Here is a 19,777-nt window from a genome sequence, read left to right on the forward strand (position 1 = left end):
AACACCACGCAGCCTCAGCAGGGAGGAAGCCTGCCACATGCTACCACAAAGATGGATGTTGAGCTGAGAAATTAGCCACTCAGAAAAGGACAGGTCCTGTGGTACTCCATTTTATATGAGGTCCCCAGAGTCCTTGGCTCCACAGAGACAGGCAGCAAAAGGTGGATGTCAGGGACTGGACCTGAGTCAGTGTTAAAGGGATGGACAATGCTAGAAGCTCCACAGCAGTGTGGCTAAGTGTACCAAGTGAGAGAGAAAGGACTCCTAAGACAGAGAGCCTGGCTGCCAGCAAAACCTAACCCCAGGCCAGAAGGAAACTGGCCATCAGGGCTAGAAGCCCTACTTAGCTTACTGAGCATGAGGTTCAATAAAAGGAGCCTCGAGAGACCAGATAAGTATGTATACTGAGGTACAGAGAGTTTTACAGCGCAGACACCCTGAGGGCCCAGGCATGATCTCAGTATTAGAGAGTGAATCACACTGAATCCAAAGGGATGGCTGGAAACAGGGTTACTGACTAGGCAGATGGTTCTGATCTTACGGCAGAGGCGGACACTGATCTGGGCATCTGAGAGTAGAGAACACTGTCCCAACAAGTCTTTGGACTCCTGGGTAGAGACCCCAATTGTCCTCAAGTATTTAAGATATACTTGTCATTTATAAACACACTCTAGAGGGAGGGGAGAGCCATGCACTGAATTCCAGGAAAAGAAGCTACCAGACACAGTACACTCAGATACTCATCCTCTTCAAATGACTGAACTTGAAGTTCAAACAAAAGCCATTTCTGGACACAAGATGGGGAAGGGCAGAAGGAGTTGGCTTTGGGTTTCCTTCAAGGAACAAGGTATGAGGGAATGATAGTTACAGCAAGATCTAGTGGAAGAAAAAGAGACAGAACTATTTCATACTGCTAAAAAGTCACCCAAATCCCAGACACATAGAGATGTCTCAAGTGTGGAGCAGAACGCAAGAACATGGCGCAGGCATCAAATACTTTTCTTTGGTCAGGGGAGGTAGATAACCTCCAAGGTTATTTGCAGACAGTTCCAAGAAATACCAAATTGAAGTGCTCTGAAATGGAAGGGGCCCAATGGCCACCTGTGGTCAGTAGGGGCTGATATAAATGGGTTACAGCAAGTGATAGACAATTATATAAGATCTGATTACAGGGCAGATTGTAACAATATTAAAGCCTGTCGAGTAAAGCAAATAATACAATTAACAAACACTGGGAGTGTGCAGGGGGCTGTGATTCAAAATAAAGATGCTCTGACCAGGGACTGCGGCTCACATCATCCTCCCTGGAGAAGGGTATCGTCAAGCAGGGGTATTCTTAGGGCATTGCCAAAGAGCAAGGGTCCAAAAGTCAGGGTAATTGAGCATCAGAGGGTAATCACGGATACAGGCTACACAGGCTTCCTCTGGCTTCTAATACTAACAGCTCATTGGCTGAAAACAACACATACGAATCTCACAGCTCTGGGTTCAGGAATCCCATACCCTCCATATCTGTCAGCAGGACAGCCTTTGCCTTTTCCAGCTTCTAGTGACCACGTATATTTCTCAGTGTGGGGTCTCTGATTCCCTTCAATTCCATTACCACATTAACCTTTGACTCTGCTGTGGGTGGAGAGGTGGAGCAAGACAGGAGCCCTCACAGGCCAGACCCTGAGGGTGTGGCTCTGCCCACATCTAAGGCAACAGAAGATGGACAGGGGAACTTCTGGGCTTAGCATCTCACCCAGGGAGCTCCCTGTCTCTGGGTGTCCAAGCACTTCATGGGGCTGGAGACCCAGGGACAGTACCCTGGACCGTGCATAGCTGAGATCTTCCTGGACTTTCTAGTTGGTGGTTTTCCTGCCCAGCACAGAGCGATGAAGAGCCCCACACAAATCCTCAGCCTGCCTTGCAGCACCGTCACCCATCCTACCCAGTTCAGCCTGGTCAGGACACCTTCCTTTCTGAGTTCCTGTCCCACCTTTGTGGCAGGGTCACTCGTGACCTCCCAGGATCGGGACTACAAGAAGCAGCCGCCACACCTGGCTTTTCTGTGTGGGTTCTAAGGGTTGCTCCCAGGTCCTCACAGTGCCATGCAAGCACTTCACCAACAGAGCTGTCTCAGTCTGACAGACGCGCGTGCGGGGCTGATTAAAGACAAGTATTGGCCATGCACACGGGGGCACCTGACGAGTGCCGCAGTCGGGAAGGGAACACAGGCAGAGGCTCTCTCTAGGGATCAAGGGAACCTGGCACAAGCTGTGAAGTCCAGTGACTTTAAAGCCACAGCACTGCCTAGTCCCTTGAGAGGTTCCCATCAGCCTCTTTCTTTTTTTTCAGCAGTCAGACCTACAAGGGACACCTGTGTCTTCCCAATTTCCTGTATCAAAGCCCCCACTCCCGGTGGGATGGTGGAGGGGCAACTGAGGTTGAATGAGGTCTTAAGATGAGCCTCATCACAGGGTTAGTGCCCTTGTAGGGAGAAGAGCCTGGGGACACTCTTTTAAGCACATTCAACACACTCTAAGAACCATACCTACGGACACCTGTTGGACATTCCTGGCCTCCGGGAACCTGAGGGACACTTCTGGCCTCTAATGCTGAGAATAACTGTCAGTGCTGGCCACCTCTGAGGAGTAGTCGGTGACTGCCCCATGAAGGTCCGCAGCTTACAAAGAAAGAGAGCCAACTTAAGATACCTTCCTGCTTGCATTCAAACAGAGGAGCTCAGAGGGGCACACACAGCAGGCTATCGGAGGTGTACGGGGGATCCCCAGGAATGACAATGTCCCTTTCCCAACTAATCATGGTCCTGGGTGACTCCACAGAGGACCGTCCTCCCCACCCCCACTCCCACACCAGCCCTCGGGGTTCTGTTTTAAGCTAACTCAGGAGGAATCTAATTTTGAGTCATGCAAGCGAATCACTAGGATGTGGGCATAGAACAAGGCTTAGAGGGCCAAGCAATGTGTCTGGCTGTGTTGGCTTGGAGGATGAGATGAAGCTTTCAGCCCCGGGAGATGCCAGATTCATCGTCTCAGGGTGTCTCTGGGGATCACAGGCATGGGCGTGGAGGAATGGACCAGTCTCCTTATGGTGTATGGTGGGGAAAGCTGTCTTCTATGAATGGGGACATGGGTCCCAGCATGCTCCTCAGCACCCATAGCCCCACAGGTAAAGACCATACTCTCTTAGCTCACAAGTGTACTCTGTACTGACACCTCTCTTTGCCCCTGTGTTCTAGTTCCTTTATCCTAGCCCATCTGTTGATACTGCTTGTTTGTAGCCTCCCAGGACCCAAGTTCTAGGATGGTGGCCCAAGTTCCAGAGCCCATGACCAGGCAAGGATACCAGTAGGAGGAAGGTGTAGCTAACCTTGGGGCTACAACTCTATATCAAGAGGTCACCTGGTTTCTCTGCTCTTTACTCTGTTCCAGGGCTCACCTCCCAGGCTCTGTTCCTTGTTATGGACCCCAGGGATAGGAGGAGAACAGATCAAGTGACCACCTGTATAGCTAAGTATGGAGACATGAGCAACCCCCATCCCCACATACAGCCGAGTATGGAAATATGAGGGAACCTGGTCCCAGAAAAGTCTCAACCTGTATCTTGCTCAGGACACCTGACAGTACCTAGAACATTCCAGAACGTAACAGACCCCATCCTCGTTTTTCCTGCTCAAACTCGATTCAATCATATAGGAGGCACAAGAGGGTACCATAGGTGCATGGAAGGATGCTGTGCACACTGACATTCAGGGTTTGTTTTGCTCCAGGAGCCCAGGGAGCTGGTCCTTCTGACTCGGATGACCCCCTCACCTCACCTGAGCACCCTAACCCGGAGGAGGGTGCAGAGAAAGTCAGGGCAGCAGCACCAATCCCGCCCTGCCCATAAGTCAAGCCGGTGCATAGCCAGGGAAGCACCCAGTTGGCATTTTAAATGTAAGTCCTCATGGGAGGCAGCACCAGCTGGTGCTTCCCTGGGCTCAGAAACAAAAGGTAGAAACCCAGTGCCAGCTCTCAAGCTTGCTCCAGGGCCACTCTGCCCCTGCAATCTGATCCCACCGGGCAGGGCTGTCACCATCCCTGTTCCCTCCTCTGCTATGACAGTTTCCAGCTCCTGTCCCATCAGGTCCCTGAAGCCTGCTCTCGGCAGGTACGAGGCTCCAGTTGACTGGATAGCTCAAGCCTAAAACATGGTAGGGATGCTCCAGACCTTTCTGGGGTTCCAGGACCAGGAGGATACAGTCTCAGATCCTGTGCTCCAGCCCTTCCTGTCCTGATTGCTAGGGGATCCCTGCTTCCTTCTTGAGCCCTTTCTGTCCTCCTGGACTCTCGGCCAGGCACGAACTTCATATTCCACCCACCATTACTTTGGCTCAAGCCAGGCCACACCCTCCATCCTTCCAGTTCCCTTCCCATTCCAGATACCTGATGCATGCTCCTCTTAATGTAGCTAAATCTGGGAGCCACAAGGGCTCCTAGTCAGGACCCAAGGAACCCCAAAGGAGAACCAGTGGTGCCCCTAATCCCTCCTCCTACCCTTGAGCTGCCCTTGAGGGCTTCATGTACAAACTCTGGTTCTAACACCCTCTGAGCACCTGCTGCTGCTTTGAGGTACAGATAGCAGGCTACTTGTCCTGGAAGGATGTCCAGAGAGTGGGGTGCAAGCAGGGCTGCCCAGAGAGGCAGAGCCTGCGGGTTCGGGCTCAGAATGGTGATACACAGTAGGCGCAAAAGTACGAAGAGGTAGGGATAAGGGCAGGGCATGAGAAGCTGTGGGGGTGGTTGGGATGTGGAGTCAGGCGCTGGCCCCGAGGGCAAGCACGTTCAAGAGTGGATGGGGAGGGCACTTAGTGGGCATCCAGCTATCCAAGGTACTTGTCTGGCCTTCCTGATGGTCCTAGTGGAGTTCTCCACCCCTGGCTCAGCCCCATTTCATCAGCAGCGCTGCCCAGTCCAGCTCTGCAGTCATTAACAATCGCAGTGGGCAGTTCTGAGTGCAGGGCTGTCCCGCGAGGCACCCTTTCTGAATCTCTCTTCTCGGAGCCCTGGGTGGAAGGCCTACATCTCCTGAGAAGGACCCAGCCCAGTCCCCAAAGAGCAACTTGACCCACTTCCGTTCCTGGCAGGGTAGAAAAGGGGCACCACAGGCTCTGTACCCCCATGACTCTGTTCTCAGTTGGGGGTGCTCTTCTGCCCTGGCAACAAGGGCAATGCCTGTCTCCCCCCCCCTTTTTTTGGATCTGTCAGAAAATACTCAATGCTGTTGCCTCAGAAAGGTGAGCTGAGGTCCACTCCATTGTCTGAGAGCTAGGGACAGCATGGATGGGGCCTGCTCTGGCCTGCCTTCTGCAGTAGCACCTTGAAGACTTCCCCTTAGACCTGATAAGCAGGCTAATCCAGTGACAAACCTACTCTCATCTGCCTGGAGCCCAGCCAGCGGTCACCCGCCAGGTTCCCTCTCCCCACGATTGGCTATTCTAAGCAACCTGGTACTGCCCTGCACATCTTGGAGACAAAGCCCAGGGGCAGTGCTGCATCCTGAGTTTTCTCTTACAGACCATGTACAACACTGAGATTCAGATACTCCTACACCACAGCCGAAGGTTCCTTGCGCCATCCTCCCAGGGGTCTTCACCCATTCCGGGGGTCTGAGTCTGCATCCCCTAAGCCAGGAACTACCTATGGGATAGGCCCAACCTCCTTAAGATGCCCTGGAGTCCTGGAGCTGGAAGAGTAAGCTGTCATAAGGGGTAGGGGGCCTAGAACCTTGGATGTGACCGGATCCACTGAGCTCCCTCTGACTGCTGCTTCCAAGAAGAGCCCAGGACTCAGACTCAGCCCAGAAGGTGAGAGTTTACCCGGGGTTACATCGACTCCCAACATGGGTGAGATCTCAGCTCTGCCCCTCACGGGCTGTGTGCAGTACTTAGTATCCTCCACAGTGGCCAGGCTGGCAGTGTAGCCTCATTTGCCCACGTGGGTGGCTGAGCACCTCCCTGTCAAGGCCTCTGAGGCTGTGGTGACTCACCACCAATGACTTTATTTCTCTGGAGAACAGGAAGCCCACACGGCCCTTCCTGCCTGCTTACAGTCTGCCAAGAGTTGGGGAGCAGCTCCCCCCACATTTGCCCTGCAGAGCTAGCTATGGGGCAAGACTAGGGGGTGGAGAGAGTAGGGTGAGGCTAGCCCTTTAGTCTGCACCTGTCCTGTGCTGGGGCAGCTCACACTTACCCCAGATGCCTCCTCGCTGAGACCACTGCCCTGGATCCTGGAAGTTCTATGCTGCACGGGAGCCCACCCACTGCAGCCTGAGACCCTGTCCCAGGACCCTAACCTATTCCAGAGAACTCCTAAGAGTAGGTGGGACAGATGGAGCATGTCCTTCTTTTCCATCCCAGACTAAGCACTTCTAGACACTTGATGCAGCTTCCTGGGACATCATTGTACTTGTGAAATCCTCCCCCCAGTCCTATCCCTGAGAACCAATGATGGTGCAGAAGGAAGAGGAGACAGGCATGGGGGATGAGGAGAAAAGGGACAAGGCTCCTTAAGTGGGAGTAGCGGCAGGGCCATCAGGCCAGTATCCAACCTGCAGGGTCTGCACCCAACACAGAGCTCAGGTGCTCCAGGACAGATCTCAGCCCACAGTGTCCTGGATCACCTGCCTGTGATGAGGACCTGGGGGGCCAAGAGGAGCCAGACCCACCCTCGCTCTGCAGCTGATACTAAAGCAGCCCACATGAGACAGAGATGGTTTTAGAGCTAAGGGAGCGACTTGGAAGGGGAGGGAGATCTTTATCTTTCAGGATGATGGCCATGTTCTGGTTTCTGGGAGTGGAGGGCTGGGCCAGCTCTGATTATTTTATGTTTTAAAATGTATGTTTCCTATATTTCTCAATTAAAAGTACTGAACAAAGTGGCATGGGCCTGATAGTAGTTGTTTTATCCCCTGGGGCAGAAGACGACTGTGGCCAGGCAGACTGTGGCTGCCACCCTATGGCTGACAACAGAAACCTTCACTAGCCCAGCCTGGGAAGGAAGGCATGCAGCCTTTAACTCATATCAACCTCAGACACTGGCATCTGTCCAGTCAGGCCCCAGGCACCTCGGGGAGACAGATGCTGTTTCTTCCCCAGCACTGGGAGAATCTTCCCGCAGCTGCTATTTTCCGGAATTCATCAAATCCCACTGGAGCAGGCACCCAGGAGGAAGGGGGTGCCGACTTAAGATGTCAAGCACAGGAAATTGGACCCACAGAAGCCTCAGCCCTGCCTTGTGTGGGTCCCAGGAGGGCAAAGGAGTCCCCACCTACAGATGCCAGGGCCAAGACACCATCTCTGCCACTGTCTGAGCAGACATTGCTAACTAAACCATTACCAGGGCATCCTTCCTGGACAGGCTTTCCTGTTACTGGAGCACTTGACTCAAAAGACAAGAATGCACAAAATGTAAAAGCAATCAGGACAGTGGCACACAATTGCAGTTGGGGGGAGCTGAGGCAGGGGGATAATGAATCAAAGTGAGTCCGAACTACATAACAAATGACAAATGAGCAAACAAGCCTGCACAAGACTCAGACTCTTTGGCTCTAGTCAGTGAAGACTCAGAACTCACACACACACGTGCGCAAACAAACACATACACATGCGTACACACACATGCAGATACATGTCCACACACACGTTCACACATGTGTGCGCATACACACACACACACACACACACACACACACACACACACACACACTCCCCTTCGCCCTGCTCTATGTGATTGTTGAGTCTGAACACCAGAGGAGGCCTGGCAGGAGATGGCTTCAGGTAGGTAGAGCAACTGCCCGTCAAGATCACTCTTCACACGGGCTGCACCTCTCTGCACATAGCCCCCACACACTGACCTGCTCACAAAAATGATTTCTTTTCCAGTGTAATTTCAGCAGTTGGTTGTTTTAAGGGCTCAGTGTGTGTCCTGACAGTTTGCAGGTTCATGTACTTTCTGTTCTAACAATTACATTGTTTGGGGGAAACCCGGGCATACACACAGGAGCAGAAGTTCCTTATCATACGCCTTCTCCTCTCCAGCCAGCCTTCTCCAGTCTGCCAGAGTCCTTCACCATCTTCCCTTGCTAGTGTGAAAGCGCCTCCCCTGAGGCTGTCAGTGAGAACACCAGTGTTTACCCAAGACAGTTATTTGGGGAAAAGGCAGAAAGAGATATTTCTTTCCGGCTTCTTGCCAAGCCCCTCCACTTACGAGTTATTCCCATAGGCTCATGCTGTTGATCCCTGTTTAAAGCACAGAGGAGAATTTGAGGTGAGGGAGCGTAACGTCATAACACCTTCACTCTGAAAATGTGACCACGCTGAAAATGAGCCCGGAGGACGCTGACCCCTGGTGACTGCCTGCTGGGCTGCGAGGCCCTAGTGTGTCCGGTTCTGGCTGGTCCCCAGATCAGTGGTTCGCTGGGGTTGGGGCTAAGAGAAGGTGCGCACGGGGATACAGAGCTAGCTTCCTCTTTTACCGCCCCCCCCCACCCCTCTGGTAGCTCAGCCTCGGAGCCTGCTAGCACCGGGGTCTGTGTCCGTGTCCGCGTCCCGCTCAGGCCCACGCACGGAAGTGCGCCCTGATCTCAGCCCACCCTAAACTTCTCGCCAGGGAAACCGGGAAAGTTGAAGGGCGCTGTGGCGGTGAGGGTGGGGGTGTGTGTTGGGGAAGGGGGTGGGGGAGGCAATGCGGGACTCAGCACCTCGGACAGCTCCGTCACTTACCTATCGTCATTCGGGAACGGCTGGTCGCCCAGAAGCAGGTCACGGAATCGGTACCGCGGCGGCAAGGGCAGCACCTCCGTGTCCCGGTCGTTCATTGTTGAGACTGGCGGCATCCAGGAGCAAGTCCCCGCGGCCGACTTTCTCCGCGCAGGGATGGCTGCCCGCACACGGCAGCGCCCCCTCGCCGCCCGCGCCCTCGCCGGACGCGCGCGCGGACCCCCGCCAGCCGCTTCTGGGCCTCCGCGACCCCCCTGGGGGGCGGGACTAGCACCTGCAGGGGGCGGGGCTGAAGGCGGAGCTAGGCAGGGGCGGGGCGCTTTCCGGGGTCCTCTGGGCCCTGCACGAAGCTCTCTTTTCTTGCCACCCCAGGAAGAGTGGAGGTTTGAAGATGGGAGTGGTCATGGCTAACTCTAGAATAGCCTTTACGAAGGTCCCTGGTCTTCCTTGGCTTGGCATGGGAGCCCTCCTCTTCCCTGGACCTGGGCCAGGCAAGCCTCCCCGCCTCCACAGTCAGCTCCAAGGCCGGTTGCTCTGCTTTCTTCAGGTTCTGGAGCCACCCTCAAGGCCTCCTTTCAGCTTCACTCACTACTGGGTGGTAATAGGCAGTTTGAGAAGCTGTAGGGCAACACATCAGAACAGATGAGATTAACGACTCTGGGCTTTCACAGACTCTGATCCCAATCATGGGAGTCACTGATACAATGTAGTGACAGGTAGATCATGGGGGTGGGGCAGATTCTGTACACCAGGAAGATCTCACCCAGGTAGCTAGCAGGACTTCCACCCTTTGGCTCTTCCTGTCTTCCTCTCCTTCCATATCCGTTTTCAGCTGCACTCACCATATACAACACCTGGAGAGTGGCCTCAGAGTCCGCCAGGCTTCAGTTCCCAGCCTCCTGGGGCAGCAAGCTGGGCACATCTATCCTGAAGCCCGAAACCCCTAACTACCTGTAGAAACCCTGACAGATAGCATTGGACTGAGCAAGCGGCTTACATATACCAGGAGAACACAGGCTCAGACCCACAGGAGTTGTGGGGGACCGTGGTCCACTGGGCTCCTGATCTAACCAGAGTCCTGTGCTTCTTGTGCCCCGGCACAGCAGAGCTTCTTGGGGAGCTTCAGCCCCAGGCCATTCTTTTTCTAAGCTTCTAGTTGTCCGTGGTAGGATGCCAAAGGCAGAATGGTTAATCCGCAACTATCAGACTGAGCAGTGCCCCAGCTTGGCTCAGCTGAGAGCAAAGAGCCCAAGAAGGCAGCACCAGCCTCGTCGTTTAAGCTTCTCTAAATAAGGACTGAGGGGAAGGGGTTTGTCCTGTGTTTGTCTAAAGTAGGTCACAGGCTGTGTGATTGGCATGACGGCAGAAGATGAAGGGAACATTTGCTTTAGGCAGAGGGTGGACTCTCTCATTCTCAAGTTGGAAAGAGTGTGTGTATCCCCCCCTCCCCGGCTATCAGCAGGCAGATAAAGGTGGGTACTCCCCCTGGAGGTGGGAGAGGCCCAGTGACGGTCTCAGCCACTGCTGCCAGTGACAACACTCACGTGTTTCTCAGGTCACATTTTCAACCCCCGGGATCTGGCAGCGGCTGAAAAATAACATTTTCCTAATTGCATCAGTGGAGTTGCTTGTTTTTTCTTAGTCACAAGCTGGCTGGGCCTGGGGAGGTGCTGGCAGGTGGGGAACCATGTGGCCGGGGGTCAGGGCTATATTTCCCTTGGCAAGCTTTCCTGGGACCACCAAGTTCCTAGGAGCTGCTCTCTCTGCTGTCCTGACCTTCTGGATACTTTTGAGTTTCCTCTCCTGGCCTTAAGAACCAGCGCGGGTGGGGGGGTAGAGCCTCTGCTTACTTCAGGGGAAGGAAATGCACCTGCAGTTCAGAGCCCTGGCCCCGCCCCTACGCAGCTGTGGTTTGGGATGAGTGGCAAGGGCAGGCTGTCCTTGCAACCTTGGAGTGCTGCTGTACCACATGAGTGAGTAGGCAGTGCCAGTGGGCATCCCACAGCCCTCCTGGTACGAGCCCCACTGAGGGCAGCAGTGTCTGCCCTCTCCACACCGTATGAGTTTGAACATGACTATTGGGTAGGCCAGGGGCCCCAGAGCCTCTGGGAGATGTAGTTGAAATTCTGATCACGGCATGGTCTAGGCACTGGGGACAGTGTGAGAGTCATGTGTGTTAGGAAGAATTTGGGGGCATGCAGGGCAAGGCAACTAGAGGATTCTGTAAAGGTGGGAGCAAGAACATGCTCAACTGCCAGGATTCAAGGGGTTCACTTCCTGATCTGCTTCCTATTCCTTCCCTGGTCACCCCAGGAGAGCCCAGGAGGCAGCTGGGACCTAGAGTTGCTCTTTAATATCTGTCTTGTGTGAGATGGCTGTGTCAGTGAACTAACTGCCTGTTTCTATAAGAATCCAGTGTTTTGTGGCTCAAACAAGTGCTCGAGCCCTCAGCCCACCCTTACAACAAGGTATGAAGTTCAACTTATGAGACTCCATAACCCATTCACCCACACCTCACGGCAGAGCCAGCAAGGAATAGATAGCATGGCTCTACCAAGAAAGTCTGTCAGCTCTGGTTAAAAGCTCCCTCCTCCTCTCAGGGACCCAGCGACGATCAAGGGGTCTAAGTGCATGAGTGGGTAGCCTTAAGCAAGTCCCTTCATCGGAGTGTTGGTTTCCTCATCTGGAAATGAGTGTATCCATGTTGTTTGTCCTCACAGGGCACCGTAGACTAGTAGAGCGCTAACAGGAAGGCAAGCATGAGTTGCTCTGTGCAGCACCGGTGAATGACAATTCCTGGTTTGGGTGGGAGCTCTATCTAGGCCTCAGGGCCAGCCTATCCAGGTCATCTGGAGGACCATTCGGAGATCTTAGTCTTAAGTCACCATTCTAGGTGATCCGTTCAGAGAGACAAGGGCGTGGAGAACACAGCTTGGCATTCATGACAGGACGGGCACTCACTGGAGTGTGTGAAATCATGTCCCGACTCTGAAGCCTTCTCAGCAGCTGTGCTCAGGGCTAGGCACCTCCAAGAGCCATGTGGTAGCACAGGGTGATGAGAACAGCCCCAAGCAGGACTGTAACCAGCCCTTGTACAAGGGGAGGGCATTTGGATTCAGGAGTGTAAGGAGCTCAAGGATGCTCCAGGGCAGAGACCAGGGAGCACCGGTGCCACCGCCATCGTGATGTCAGTAACCAAGGAGGAAAAGCTCCTTATGGCTCACAGTCAGAGGGTACAATCTACCACGGTGAGGAAGACATGGCTGCAGGAGGGTGAGGCAGCTGGTCACACAGCATCCAGTCAGGAAGTGGTCTCTCTAAATGTTGGTGCTGAGTTCACTTTCTCCTTTTTTATTCAGTCTGGGCTCCCAGCCCATGGAATCATGCTGCCCTCACTTAGGGAGGGTCTTCGCATCTCAGTTAATGTAACCTAGGAACTCTCTCTCTCTCTCTCTCAAAGACACGTGAGGACAGTTGTCTCCGTTGTCTCCTAGATGACTCTGGATCCTATTGAGTTGACAATCGCACGTCTACTCCTTGTCCACTTGACACCTAGACTTATCACTTGAAAGCTACAAACCTTTCTCCTCTTGTCCCTATAGGCTTACAACTGTTTAATAATGTAAAATGCATTTATTCCCTCTCTAAAAGTCCCCATAGTATTTAATAGTTCCAAGACTGCTTGAAAGCTTAAGTCTTATCTGATTCTCAAGGTAAATTTTTAACTGTGAGTTCCCATAAAATAAAAAAAGAGAACTATATGTAATATACAATGGCAGACAATAAACACTCCCACTCCAAAAAGGAGGAATGGAAACATACCAAGAAACAATCAGACCAAAACAAGTCTGAAAGTCGGTGGGGAAACACCAAAGAAACCCTATAGCTCCATGTTGGGCATCTGGGACTCACAATGGTATCAGTCACAGTCCATAGGTGTCCACCCACTCCCAGTTCTGTGGGCCATCTCCATGCCAAGCTTCCAGCTTCCCTCAGCTAATATCCTATGGTCCTGGCATCTTCAACATCCTGGGGTCTCCACTGCAGCTCAGGTTTCACCTGCACATTTTCACACAATGGTCTCTCGATGTGATGGTTTGAATAGGTCTGGCTCCCATAGACTCATGTGTTTGAATGCTTGGCCTCTAGGGAGTAACACTATTAGGAGGTGTAGCCTTGTCGGAGTAGGTATGGCCTTGTTCAAAGAAGTGTGTCACTGTGGGGGTGGGCTTTGAGGTCTCATATGCTCAAGCTACACCCAATATAGAGGACAGTTCACTTCCTGTTGCCTGCAGATCAACGTGTAGAACTCTCAGCTACTTCTCCAGCACCATGCTGCTTTGATTCCCACCATGATGACAATGGACTAAACCTCTGTAAGCCAGCCCCAATTAAATATTTTCTTTTATAAGAGTTGCTGTGGTCATGGAGTCTCTTCACAGCAATGGAAACCATAACCAAGACTCTCAGGACTTCCTTGCGAGTGAATTCTACCTTACCACACACTGCCTGACCTCACCAGCCTTCTGGGATCTTGGTGCAAGCCTTGGTGATCTTTAATCTCACATCTTTTCTTACTCCTAAACCAGTATCACATGGGTGATAATACCCAGTTTTCCTATCCAAGTATTAACCAGGTCAGACCCTGCTTAACTCCCCAAATGAGATGAGATCAGAAACATTCAGGGTGTGGTCATAGACCATAGTGCCAAGTTCTATAGCCAGCATAAGATGTAGCCTGGCCCCCCTTGAACCACAGTGGTGGTTCCTTTGTATGTTTAGGTGGTTGGTTTCGAGCAGGGAACTGCTCAGTGACATTCACAGTTTAGGTTCTTATTGATCTTCACAAGATGGCACCTCAGTGGGAAGGCCTTGCCCGTAACACCTTCCCTATTGTCCCAGAGTGGAGCAGAAGGGTTCTCTTTAAGGATGCTAACTTCTAATAGTCTCACCTGAGAGCATTTGACTAGTCTGTAACTTTGAACTTCCCCTTTAAGGAGGACATTTTCCAGCCTCTGTACCACTTGCTTTCTCTAACTGCAGACTTGGATGAGAGCAGTAAGCAGTAACCAGGATATGGCCTGAAGGCTCTCCTGGGTTGAGATTTCCTCTGCCAAATTAGTCCATGACTTTGAATTCCACCCTGTTCAAGTTCTCAGGACATGTCAGAATATAACATGAATGACTCCTAGGCCAGTTCTTGACAGAGCCCCTGTTTCCCTACGAAACTTCATAACCTCCGTTTTCTACATTTATCTTATCTTCTGCCGGAATGGTGGCCTCTGCTTACAGTATTCTAAAGCGTCTCAAGCCTCAAGTCCAGACTGTTCCACATTTCTCCTGCAGAGCATGTGACCAGGCTTAGCACAGCTGCAGGTCCACTCCTAGGTCACAATGTTCTTATTACTTTTTTTGTTGCTGTGTCAAAATACCTGACCAATGTAACTTAAGGAAGTTTTTGGGGGGAAGATTTGAAGGATACGGAAGGTACAGCATCAGAAACAGGGGCCCCAATGTATCTGTAGTCAGGAAACTGAGAGAACTAAGTACTGATTGTAGTACTGATTGTAGTCAGAAAACCGAGAGAACTAAGTACTGATTGCTGACTATGGCTGTTTGAATGAAAATGGCCCCCATAGACTCATAGGGAGGGGCATTATAGGAGGTGTGGCCTTGTTGAAGGAAGTGTGTCACAGTGGGTAGGCTTTGAGGTTTCAGAAGCTCAAGCCAGGACCAGTGTCACTCTCTCTTCCTGCTGTCTTCGGATCCAGATGTGGAACTCTCCGTTCCTCTCCAGCACCATGTCTGCCTGTGTGATGCCACTCTTCCTGCTGTGATGACAATGGACTAAACCTCTGAACCGCAAGCCAGTCCCAATTTAACACTTTCCCCCTCTTGTATCCACAACACCAGTCAAAGGAATGGTTCTGCTCATATTTAGGGTGACCCTTTCTCTTCAGTTGACACAATCTAGGTAATCTTTCATAGACACACCCAGAGGTTTGTTCCCTAAGTGATTCTAGATCCTGCCACACTGACAATATTAACCAACACATAGCCCTCGCTTATGCTGCATTTTCCCGCGGGCATCCAAGTGTAATGTTTATATGGCCAGGATGGACTTGTCTCCACCTTTCCATTCCCCCACCAAAGGGTCAGGCAGAGGATCAAATGAGATGAACAGAGAGAGGGAGGGAGGGAGGGAGGGAGAGAGAGAGAGAAAGAGAGAAGCCTCATAGGCACCAGGCACTCAGTAAACTCTGAACGAGGCACACCAGGAGGTTGCCCACTGTTGAAAACCTTGCCCAGGCACCGAGAAGAAAGAGTATGGGCTGGAAAGGAAGACATTTGGAAGCCGTGTCCACAATAGCTATAACCACTTACACAGAAACCCAAGAGGAATCAAAGGGAAATTAATTAGAATGAATCAGGACCACCATCTGAAAGGAGCCAAGCCTCAGGGTACCCACAAACCAGAAGCAAGATCAGCAAGGAGCCAGAGACTGGTGCTAGGAACAGAGCCTTCCAACAGCAGCCTCAGACAACTGAACCAGGGCTCCAGCTGCCCCTCCCCCACCCACCCACTTTCCTGCAGGTGCCTGGGGAGCTGTTCCTAATGGGAGGCAGCTGTAGACTCTCCAGGTCCCAAGCCCATTCTCCAACAAATGGATATGCCCGTCAACTCTGAGAGCACATGATTTCCCCAGAATCCGATAGACTCTTTCAAAGATTCATATTGATGAAAATATGCTCAGGAACGGCCACGGGAGTGGGAAGAAAAGACGGGGTAAGGATTCATCTTGTCCACAGTCAGCACAGATTTAGAGCTGTGGTGGTAGCCTGCAGAGGCTGGCACCCCAAAACACAAACACAGCAGAGCACCATTGGTATACTAGAATATGACTTCTAGTATTGAGAAGTGAGCCAGGGGCAGGAAGCAGTCAGCCTGCCCACTGGATCCAGGGTGGCACCACGGGGTCCATCCTGAGGGCCACGGTGGGTGACGACCACAGCACTGCCGCCAGGTGGACGAGGATCTTCTGGCAGACGGGGACGTAGGTGCTGAGACAGGGCACGGCTAATTCACTGAACCTCGCTGCTTATTCAGTCCCAGGACTTGTTTTGTTTGGCTGCTGCTCCTGCCCTTGGCGGGGTCAGTGGTTGAGTTCAGATTCTTGGCTCCAGAGCCGGGGCTCCTAAAGCTGCCCTTGGATAGGACGGAATCAGATTAGACCTCCTTTATAGCCTCCAGCCAAGGAATAGATTGGAAGACAATGTAGAGAAATGCTAGCATCGGAAACGCATTTTATTTAATATACACCCCGCCACCCCTGTCCCAAAGGCATAGAGAAACTGACTTCTAATCTCTTCTGTGCAGGGATGACACTGTCCATAAGAGAAGCGACAAATGACTGACACAAGACACCTGGCTGACCACACAGCCACAGAAAATGAGAAGCAACCTAACAGAAAGTGACAGGCAGGCTGGGTGGGTGGGTGGCTGTCCAAAGATGAGCAAAGAATTCAATAAAGAAATGAAACGAAAGCCGGGCAGTGGTGGCACACGCCTTCAATCCCAGCACTCGGGAGGCAGAGGCAGGCGGATCTCTGTGAGTTCGAGACCAGCCTGGTCTACAAGAGCTAGTTCCAGGACAGAATCCAAAACCACAGAGAAACCTTGTCTTGAAAAACAAAAAAAAACCAAAAAAACAAAAAAAAAAAAGAAAAAAGAAATGAAACGAAGAGATAGTCTGCCTCCTAAGCGATGGGAAAATTACAGAACAGCAAGACATAGTGGCAGATAGCATGGTGGGAAGCCTGGGTTTGTAGGCATGTTGGCATCATCACCATCACCAAGAGCCATGAATCCTGATGTGGCAGGGGGTCCCCTTTACCCTGGACTATCATGGAGACATCCTCACCCTATTCCAGAGGAGGCTTGGGCATTGATTTTTCTCTTTTTTAAATCACGGTTTTATTTACAAGATCTAAGGCTGCAGAGACTTGGCTAGAATAACCCAGCTAGCAGCTCTGTCCCAGGCCACTCTGAACTCACAGCTCCCCAGAAGCCCCCACGAGTCTGCCAAAGATACATTGCTGCAAGCACACAGGTCTCTTAATGGGAGTCCATTAAAAACCAACCAACCAAACAAACAACAACAACAAAAAAAAAAAAAAAAAAAACTAGGCACAGGAGAGATGACTCAGAAGGTAAGGACACTTGCCACCAAGCCAGATAGCCTCCTCCTCAACACACAGATACACATATATAGTTCTTGCTGTGTGTGGCAGTGCACACCTTTAATCCCAGCATTCAGGAGGCAGAGGCACGCAGGTGTTTATGAGTTTGAGGCCATCCTGGTCTACAGAGTGAGTTCCAGACCAACCAGAATTACACAGTAAGACACTGTGTCAACAGCAAAAACAAAAGCTAGACATAGCTGCTTTTTGAAGAATCTCAAGAGAGAAAGGACCTTCTTGGATTCCCGGTTTGAATGTAATGCAGAGACTATCCCCTTGTCTGGCAATCACTACCGCAGTTCCATGAACCACGGTGGGGTCATTGGTAGTTCCTGATCTCATTGATAAACACTTCTCCCCACTCTGCCAGACAGATTCCTGGTGCCTCTCTGGCCTCAGGTGGGCCCCAGTGGGAGGCAAGGACTGCTCCACAGGACTAGCACATGAAGCCAGGGGGAAATGTTCTCCCTGCAAGATTCCTTTTAAGAATCGAAAGTGCTCAGTGCTCAAACTATCCCAAGAGCTTGAATGGGACCATCATCTGTGGGTGGAGTGTTTCCTCTGCTGGTATTCCGTCTTTCTCTGTTCACACTGGCATCACTGTCAAGGAGCTTGCAGATTGGCAAACGACAGTGAGGCTGAGATGGGCACATCTGTATACATACAGAGACACATGCACACATGTGCAGAGGTGTGCATGAAATGCACATGCATGTTCTTGCTTGTGCAATGTGCACAGGTGTCTGCACATGGGTACCTGCACGCATGTGGGTATGTGTGCATGTGAATATGTACATTTTTGTGTGCACTCTCACATGCATGTTGCACATGGACAGATTTATATTGTGTGGGCATACGAATACGCAAGGACAGACAGACACGTATGCTTGTGTGTGTCTGACTATGCATCTGCATGTGTGTGCACATGGGCATAGGCGTGCTTGTGTGTTTATGCGTGTATGTCTGCACACACCTCAGCATTCCCAGCGAGCATCTGAGAGAGTCGGGAAAGCAACCCTGCAGTGTCACTGTGGCGGGGACAGCTGAGCGCCGGGCTTGGTGCCCAATGAGTGGGAAGCGGCAGAAGCTCTCTGCTGACCATGGCAGAAAGTCTAGCTGCTTCCTGTGCACGGTTAAAATGCCAGAGCTGCTGGAGCCAGCGGGGTAGGCAGCTGTCCCTAGGGGAGGGGCTTGGTGTCCACGTCAGCCATGGCTGCTCTCTGACAGCTCCTGAGGCACACGCCTCACCCCAAAGTGGAAGTTCAGGGTTCTCAGATGAGCTGCACAGAGGCTGGAGATTCATTTGAAGTGGCACGTGGAGGCCGCTTTCTGCATCAACCTGAAGGAAGACACACAGGCCTTGTGTGGGCCTAGGAACCGTCATTGCCCCACTCCTGCTCGAGGCTGTGGGAAAGGCAGAGGTCATGAGGAGGCTAAGGATACACGCTGATCATTTCCTTGGAGGGGTGTGCACATGCCATGACACTCATATGAAGGTCAGAGGACATCTCTGTGGAGTCTTTTCTCTTTCTGTTATGGGGGTTCAGGGACTGAACTCAGGTTGTTGGATGTCCTGGTAAGTTTTATGTCAACTTGACATGCTAGTTATTTGGGATGAGGGACTCTCAATCAAGAAAATGCCTTCACTAGATAGGTCTGCAGGGCATTTTCATGATTGGTGCTTGATGTGAAAAGGCTCAGGTCACTATGGGAGGCGTCACCAATGGATGCTATAAGAGAGCAAGCTGATCAAGCTACAGGAGCAGGCAGCATCCCCCCATAGCTTCTGTTTCTTTCGGTCTTTGTGTTTCATCACAGCAACAGAAACCCTACCAGAGCTAAGACACTGGACTTGGCGGCAAACGCCATCTCACCAAAGGGAGATTCAAAGGGAAGGGAACCCCAGAGAGCAAGGTCTGTTTAACCATGCACAGGCTCTTCCTTGTTCTCGCTGGTTCTAACTGGGCCTGGGAAGCTGGCTGCCCTTGAGAATGTGGCCTTGTGTGTCTAGAGAGATCAAGAAGACCCAAAGGAGCAGTCGCAAAAGGCAGCAAGCTTGTATGATCTAACTCTACCAAATAAAAGTCTAAATTAGGTGGGCATTTTTTTTTTGACAGGGTACTGGCTGTCCTAGAGTTTGCTATGTAGACCAGGCTGGCCTTGAGCTCACAGAAATCCACCTGCTTCTACCTCTCTGGTGCTGGTATTAAAGGCATGGGCTTCTAAATGCCTGGCTTCTAAACTACTTTTTGAAGATCCTGTCCCCTCTACAATTGGTAAAACTTATGACGTCAGAATATGTGGGAAGGACTGTGTGGGTCAAGCCTTCCTGCCCAGAAGCCAGTTGTTTCTACACCTGAGTTTGTTATCTTGGCCACTGTGCCCTGGGTTCTGGTAGGATGAAGCTGGTCCTACCTCCAGGGGATCACATGGTAAAAGCCTTAATGATGTTTGAATCCTTCTGCCTGACAATTCCACTCTGAAGAATTCATGTCACAGAAGTAAGTAGACAGATGTTGTGTCCTCTATGTTTTCCCACAGAGCTGCTTAAAATAACACTGCCCAGATGCCAGGAGGAATGAGGAGACGCTGCCATAGCCCTGTGACCACCACTGCTAACCCGTAGTCACTACCAAGTCTCAAGGCAGACACTGTCTCTCCAACCCCACATGCTGATGTGATTGTCAAGGCTCACACAGCTACTGAGACTGGTGAAGAATCAGCTGGCTGCAGCTCCCAGAGTCCTCCAGGCCCCTCTGCTCCCCCTGCTCC

The 19,777-nt window shown here is 51.7% G+C and overlaps 1 protein-coding gene across 3 annotated transcripts in view; it reads right to left on the minus strand.

The window, feature by feature from the left end:
* The window catches only part of Kcnt1 (potassium sodium-activated channel subfamily T member 1), a 55,957-nt gene extending 46,986 nt beyond the window's left edge, over positions 1-8,971 (minus strand). For all 3 annotated transcript variants that reach the window (XM_005346274.2, XM_005346273.2, XM_026789869.1), the window contains exon 1: positions 8,768-8,971. In XM_005346274.2, the coding sequence (XP_005346331.1) occupies positions 8,768-8,880 (113 nt within the window). In that variant the 5' untranslated portion in view covers positions 8,881-8,971. The remainder of the gene's footprint in view (positions 1-8,767) is intronic.
* Positions 8,972-19,777: the final 10,806 nt, after the last annotated feature.

This window comes from Microtus ochrogaster, chromosome 4 (assembly GCF_000317375.1).
Source record: "Microtus ochrogaster isolate Prairie Vole_2 chromosome 4, MicOch1.0, whole genome shotgun sequence".
Lineage (NCBI taxonomy): Eukaryota > Metazoa > Chordata > Mammalia > Rodentia > Cricetidae > Microtus > Microtus ochrogaster.